Source organism: Rhinopithecus bieti, unplaced genomic scaffold, assembly GCF_001698545.2.
Source record: "Rhinopithecus bieti isolate Rb0 unplaced genomic scaffold, ASM169854v2 scaffold_13900, whole genome shotgun sequence".
Taxonomy (NCBI): Eukaryota; Metazoa; Chordata; class Mammalia; order Primates; family Cercopithecidae; genus Rhinopithecus; species Rhinopithecus bieti.
In genome coordinates, this window is record NW_016808376.1 from 3,431,215 (window position 1) to 3,438,839 (window position 7,625).

Genomic DNA, 7,625 nt, shown 5'->3' on the forward strand with positions numbered 1-7,625 from the left:
TTTTTTTTGAGACGGAGTCTCGCTCTGTCACCCAGGCTGGAGTACAGAAGCGCAATCTCAGCTTACTGCAACGTTCAAGGGATTCTCCTGCCTCAGCCTCCATAGTAACTGGGATTACAGGCACGTGCCACCATGCCCGGCTAATTTTGTATTTTTAGTAGAGATGGTGTTTCACCATGTTAGCCAGGCTGGCCTCAAACTCCTGACCTCAAGTGATCCATCCCCCTCGGCCTCCCAAAATGCTGGAATTACAGGTGTGAGCCACCATTCAGTAAATATTTCTTAAGACTCTACTTTGTGTATTACAAATTGATTATCAGAGCTTGTTCATAAACTATCTTATAACTGTGCAAATCAAATCACAAGGCCTTTGTTTAATAAAAGACAGCTGTGCTGACAGCTGCTTGTCCTCTTCAACACTTGACATGCTGGAAGGTTCCACAGTAAAGCACTTGAAACCTTGAAGTCAGCCCTACTGTCTGGATAAGAACCCATTCTCTCTTAAACTTTTGAAATCAAGGCTTATTAGATTTGATTCCTAGAAACTTAATGCTAGACTATATTTATCAAGTTTTAAATTGATAAAATTTAAAGTTTTGAGAAGAAAAGGGGAAAATATGACAAAAAAGAGGCCTTAAGTTCCAAGGAAGTCCAGTCTTCAGAAACCCCATTTCATAATCGCCTAGTTGGATGAACCAAAGTAGCTTTTACCTCCCAAGGACAGACCTCAGAAAATGGGGCAAAAAATCTCCGGACGGCCCTGCTCAGGTTCCTGGTCTCTGTTCTCATGTTCTGACCCCCAGAAGGCCTCTAAATCACTCGACTGGAGACTCGCCAGTTTTTTCTAATCAGGTGCCTGAAAGCGGTTCAGAGTTCTGTCAACAAGTCCTTGCATGCTGGGCTTATTAATGCTGGGCCACTCGGAGCCATGACTCAGGAACGTGGTTTGGGGTCAACACTGAAAAGCAGAAATCACAGTACTGATGAAGGGAATTTTGTAGGAAGAAAAAGTCTTTTGGAACTTAAGGCCTTTGTTAGGTTTCTGGATTTGCAGATCTAATTGTGTGGGCCTGCTTTAGGAGGAAAAACTAGGATTCATAACAATCTAATAAACCTGACCCAAACCACCTGCCCGTTGTCTTTGCCGATTGCGTGCATGTGAACCCATCCGTGGACATCCATGCACAGGCCCACCGAGTATTTTGGGGATGGGTGCGTGTTCCTCGTACACCTATAGGGAAGCTAGCAGGTACTTCTGCAAACTGGCCTGGACAGGAAGTTGGGCTTGTCTCACGCTGGCTAAGACAACATGTGTGGGTCACTAGTGCCCTCTCCCGGCCGCCACAGGGACCTGCTTGACTGTGCTGGAGACAGGCAGAAACAATGGAATCAAGCCTGTCTCTTCATTCCAGACCAAGTCTGGACATGAATAATATTCCCCATTTGTAAATAGCTTCTCTCCTTGGGCATGCTCTAAATAATGCATGTTCCCAGCACCCTATAAAACACCCTGCCTGGCGCAGCTGCTCCGTTCCCAGGCAGAGCTGGCCTTGCTCAGACCCCAAGCCAGTGCCTCAAGCAGCCGGCCTCACTGGAGAGCACGTGGGAAATGAGAAGCCCCTCCTCCCAGAACAGTCATTTTGCTGAGGCAGGCGGACTCTGATTTCCAATCAGCTAATGAGAACAGAGTGGGGTTTCTAAGCTGGAAAGATGGTTAAAGCCCGCTGCTCAAACTGGTGCAGACGTTAGAGAGCCTGGGAGAAAGGCTGGGTCTCCAGCCTGCCCCAGACGGGCTGTGTTTTAGCAGTGATTTGTGTGGCCAGAGGTTGGGAGTGCAGTTTTAGAGGAAGCGCAGTTCCACACCCAGTTTGCAAGAGGGCCTGGGAGTTTCAGGGCCTCGTGTCCTGTGTCCGGCCAGTGAGATGGGACCCATGACCCTCACTCCAGTGTGTTTCCCTCAGAGCCCGGCCACGTGGCAGCCCCAGGGACAGACCCTGCCGGTGCCTCGGTGATGTGTGTGCACAAGAACGCCATGGGTTCTGCTCCGGCCTGACTCTTTCCATAGTGCTCCTCCTGCAGCTCTTCACCCTGCTGCTGGTGCTCCCTGGGAGACAGATGCCGTGTGCTGCGGTCTCAATGCTGTGTCCTCCCCAAATTCCTGTGTTGAATCCTCACCCCCAAGGTGATGGTGTTGGAAGGTGGGGCCTCTGGGGGTGATGAGATCATGAGCATGGAGCCCTTGTGAATGGGATCAGTGACTTCATAAAAACAGCCCCAGGCTGGGCATGGTGTCTTATGCCTGTAATCCCAGCACTGTGGGAGGCCGAGGCAGGCGGATCACCTGAGGTCAGGAGTTCGAGACCAACCTGGCCAACATGGCGAAACCCCGTCTCTACTAAAAATACAGAAATGAGCTGGGTATGGTGGCGCATGCCTGTAATCCCAGCTACTTGGGAGGTTGAAGCAGGAGAATCCCTTGAACCCGGGAGGTGGGGGTAGCAGTGAGCCGAGATCGTGCCAATGCACTCCGGCCTGGGCAACAAGAGCGAAACTCCGTCTCAAAAAGAACAACAACAAAACCAGAAAACGGCCCCAGAGAGCTGCCGCAACCCTTTTTCTCCATGTGAGGGCACAGCTAGAAGGCCCCGTTTATGAACCAGGAAGCGGGTCCTCAGCAGTCGCAGAGCTGGCACCCTCACCTTGGATTTTGCAGCCTCCAGAACTGTGAGATATAAATGTCTGTTGTTCATAAGCCACTGGGCTACGGTGCTGTGTTCCAGCAGGCTGAATGGACTAAGACAGCACACCCATGCAAAGGGGCATGACGTGGGGAGAGTCCCCTGTGGGCTGTGGCACACGGTTCTTGCCACTTGGGTGGCCTGTGAGATCCAGAAGACCCCTCTGCTTTAAATAATCGCCCCCATTCCAAGGCTGGGGTGACCATTTAAAAGCCAGCATTAGAGATCATGAACCATCTGTAGTTGGCCTAGGTGTGTTAAAAATAGGCATTGCATTCACTAGGTGCCTACTGAGTGCCCAGGACTGTTACTATACGAGCCTCGCACCTGCTATCTCTAATCCTTGCAATACTGCAGGAGATGCTCATTTTTGTTTTCCAGATGAAACTAACTCCAAGGCATTAAATAGTTGAAGGTCTTGTGGTTAGTAAGTGGCAGAGCTGGGGTTGGAACTCAGGTACATCTGGCTCAGCCAGGTCCCTTGAGCTCAAACCAGGTCCCTGAGCTTTTCTTCTGCAAGCAAAATCTTCATAGTGACTTCCCTGATTTATGTCTGGCTCAGATGGACCATTTTTTCCCCAGCCTTTCCATTGTACTCAATGTGACAGTGTCCCCTGCTGTCAGTAGTTAGTGGCTTCTTTGCTGTGTCCCTTGGTGACAGTCATTTGTGAGCATGCTGGCTGCAGAAGTGAGAGGTGAGAAACTGGTCCCAGGAGGACCAGTGCCCAGCAGGCCTGGGACCAGGCCCCGCCTGTGAAGCTTGAACTCCAAAGGAGTTGGCCCCAAAACATCTGGGGCATTTGGAATTCCATGCAGTTCTGCACCCACACACTGCCGGCCCAGGCCGCAAGTCCCCCACCTGGGATGAATACATGTCCATCTGCTGAGCCGGCCAGGAAGGAACATTTACTACTTTGGATTTACTCTTTCCTCCTTCCAGCTCTGACTCCATTCTTAACAACTCTGAAAGTCATCTAGGACTTGATCATTGCAAGTGACAAAGAGATCGATAAGGTTGACTTGGGTGGCTTTTGTTTTTTCATGTTGCATCAGTTTTTCAGGCTTGGCCACTTCCTGACATTTGGTCCCTGTGAGTTCCCCAAGGGCTGCCTGTATCAGTAGAGGGAAAGTGGCTGGGAGGAGCCGTGACACCGTCTCCACCTTGGCTTCTGATCCCAGCTGACATGCGGTTCAGGGGCAGAGATGGAGCAGAGCACCTTCCTGGCCCCATGCTGTGACCCGCTAGGTGTCTTCAGCAGGGTCCTATTTCACAGCTGTTCACAACAGGATCTGCTTTTTAGCTCCTGGTTCAACCAGGGCTTCAGACACACTTTGGCGTGAAGTGCTCTTCCTGGTCAACTAAAAATGGTCTGCCCTGAAACCCCCATAGCTGTCATATTCCTGCTCCCTCCAACGTAAAATCAGTACAGTTCCAAAACAGAGGTGACGATTTAGTCCATGCCTTTAACTTTAGAGAGGAGAAAAGGAAGCTCTGCATCACCTGTCCCTGGCTGCCAGCCCAGTGCCTGTGGGCTCCATCTCCACCCATGGTGGCAGGAGGGGCCTCAGGCCAGGCTTCTGGTCTCTCCTTTATCCAAGCTCAATCCAGGGGGATCCAATCTAGTCCTATGACTTAAAAACCTTCTAGATCCATGGTTCTAAACTGAGAGCAGTATTGGCCCAGGGATATGTGGCGATACCTGCAGACATTCTTGATTGTCACAGCTTGGTATGGGGGCATGGGTACTACCGATAACTAGAGGGTGGAGGTCAAGGATGCTGCAAAACGTCCTGCAATACACAGGACAGCCCTCAGCCCCCCACCCAAAAAAAGTTATCCGAACGTCAGTATCACCAGGATTGAGAAACCCTACTCTACATGCTGATGCCTCTCCTGTGTCTGTCTCCAGCTAGTGCAGCTATCTATTACCAGGCAACAGGTCACCCACAGTATCATAGCAAAAGACAACAGAATTTGCAATTTGGACAGGGCTCAGTGAGGAAGGCTTCTCTCTGCTCCACAGGATCAGCAGCCTCAGCTGGGGACTCATCTGAAGGCTGCTTGCTCACGTGTCTGGCTGTGGAGGCTGCCTCTGAGCTGGGCCCCCCAAAGGGTGGTTGGCAGCACACCGCACCTGGCCTCTCAGTGTGGCTTGGGCTTCCTCATAGCATGGAGGCCAGGTCCCAAGAGCAAGAGACACAGCCAGCTGGAAGCTGTATCACCTCCTTGCCCTCTTCTCAAAGGAACCAGCCTGCCACTTGTGCTGTACTCTATTTTCCTGCCTACCTGCTTTCCTCCCTCTCTTCTTCCCTCTCTTCCCTCCTTCATAAACATTTAATAGGTTGCTTGCTATGTGCAAGATAGTCTTCCAGTGCTGGAGAAATCAACAGAAGACTAAAAATATGGCCAGGCATGGTGGCTCATGCCTGTAATCCTAGCACTTTGAGAGGCCAAGGCTGGAGGGTCACTTGTGCCCAGGAGTTCATGACCAGCCAGCGTAATATAGTGAGACGCCATCTTGGGGAAAAAAAAGAAATCCTGTCCTACTGGACTTTATGTGCTACAAAGGACATATACTGTAAACAAACATGAAATATATAGGGTGTTAAATGGAGAGAAGCGCAAATGATTTAAAATGTAACCAGGCGGGGTCGCTTCAGAGTTTGTTTTACACTTGGAGCAGGGCGGCCATGGAAGACCTCAGTGATAGGGACGCAGGACTAGAGGCCTGCGGTGAGGGCGTGTGCCAGGAGAACAGCCAGGGAAAAGTCACTCCAGGCAGAGGGACCAGCGAGTGCGAGGACCCTGAGGTGACTGCGCACCGGTGTGTTTGAGGCACATCAGGGATGCCACCAGGACTGTGAGAGCCTGAGTGAGGGGTGGGGGAGGGAAGGCCCCTGCCTGTGTGTCCTTGTGCCCCTGGGGATCCCTCTTTTCCATCGTAAATTTGACTTTAGAGGAGCCGGCTTGCTAGCGCGACCGAATTGGTTGGTGCAGCGTTGTTGAAGCAGGGGACACAGTGGGGAGGGAGGGAGCTGGGCTCCCCGCTTTTCACCAGCCCTGGAACCTCGGGGGAGAGTTGTAGGAGGGGAGAGGGCAGCCTCTCCTTGCCACTTCTTACCCATTGGTGAGTTAAAACCACGCTGGGCTCTACGTCTGGTCCCTGAAGACATTGTCCGTAAATCCTCACTTCTCCAGGAGGCCGGGGCTGCTCTCTCCAATCAAGCCGAGGTGGCAGCCCCGTGAGTGCTTGTGGGAAGTGGCCCCAGTGGGTTCTGAGAGGTACTGGAACCCCCACTCCGCCCCCATCACCCCCACGCTGCAGTGTCTGTGGGTCATCCCAGCTGATGTGGATTCCATCCTGTGCTTGGCCCTCAAAAGAGGTAGACAAAATCCCCAGCCATGGCAGGGCTCAGTGACCAGATCTGTGCAGGAGCAAGACAACACCGGACAGTCACTGCCCCTGGGGCTGGTGTGGTTTCTTCGCTCTTGGAAAGATCCGCTCTCCTCCCAGGCAGGAGTTAGGGCGCTGAAGACATCAGGGCTGGCAGGTGACGTGGTATTTGAGGAAGCAGGTCATTGAGCTGAGGCGGGACTCAGGTTGGGGGGGGGGGTGAATCACAGGAGAGCACCTCAGTGACCTCCCGTGTCTCCCCGTAGGTGGCCTTGGAGATGCTCTTTACTGGAGAGCCCATTTCTGCCCAGCAGGCCCTGCTCCACGGGCTGCTCAGCAAAGTGGTGCCAGAGGCAGAGCTGCAGGAGGAGACCATGCGGATCGCGAGGAAGATCGCGTCATTGAGCCGCCCAGTGGTGTCCCTGGGCAAAGCCACCTTCTACAAGCAGCTGCCCCAGGACCTGGGGACGGCTTACTACCTCTCCTCGCAGGCCATGGTGGACAACCTGGCCCTGCGGGACGGGCAGGAGGGCATCACGGCCTTCCTCCAGAAGAGAAAACCCATCTGGTCACACAAGCCCGCGTGAGCGGAGGCAGAGGAATGAGGCCCATGGGCAGCGCCCAGGACCCCACCCTCCCCTCTGACCCCAACCCCACACTGCCTCTCAGCTTCAACAGGCAACAGACGAGCGGCTTTTGTGACTTGATACTGGTGTCACAGCATTTGGCCTACATTAAAAGCCACGCTTTCATGGTGAAAGACAAAAGGGGGAGTGACTGAGCTGTTGACCTCAGTGCAAGGCTGGTGAGCCCTGCAGCGGGCCAGCTATGGCGGGAAGCCTGGCATTTGGGGTGCTCCTTACAACATCTTACGCAAGCGACCCCCCTGACATATAAGAAGGTGACAACCCATGGAGGCAGGAAAGAAGGACACCAGCCTGACCCTTATCCAAAACCTCCTCCTAGGCGGAGTTAATCCTGGCTGCTCAGAAGAGGCAACACATTTCAAATCTCCATGAGATATTCTCCACGCAGAAAATCTTCTTGATTCTATAGCGATGTAATCATGCCTATGGCTTTGAATAATCTTATGTGATTTAAATAAATGTAATCTTTACAGAGACTGGTATGTTTTATCTCCCAAGCTATACTGCAAACTGTCTAAGAAAAGAAAAAAAAAATCAACTGTTTTTATATGCTCACGCTGATGGACATAGAGTAGGTGCCTCCTGTTTCTATAACCAATGTCGTTGTTATCCACGTTTCTGTGAAACCCAGACTCCAGGCTCAACCTGAGGATGAAAACACTGGGAAGAGGAGGCGGGAGGCAGTGGATACGTCCTACGCATTAAGAGCACCTCCTCCTGGCTGGGTGGTGGCTCCTGCCTATAATCCCAGCACTCTGGGGGGCTGAGGCAGGTGGATCACCTGAGGTCAGGAGTTCAAGACCAGCCTGGCCAATATGGTGAAACCCCATCTCTACTAAAAATAC

At 52.2% G+C, this 7,625-nt stretch overlaps 1 protein-coding gene across 1 annotated transcript in view; it reads left to right on the top strand.

Moving 5' to 3' along the window:
- ECHDC3 (enoyl-CoA hydratase domain containing 3) overlaps positions 1–7,256 on the top strand; it is a 23,479-nt gene extending 16,223 nt beyond the window's left edge. Inside the window, exon 5 of the mRNA XM_017886712.1 lies at positions 6,400–7,256. Coding sequence (XP_017742201.1) covers positions 6,400–6,720 — 321 coding nt within the window. The 3' untranslated portion in view covers positions 6,721–7,256. The remainder of the gene's footprint in view (positions 1–6,399) is intronic.
- The last annotated feature ends 369 nt before the right edge of the window (positions 7,257–7,625 follow it).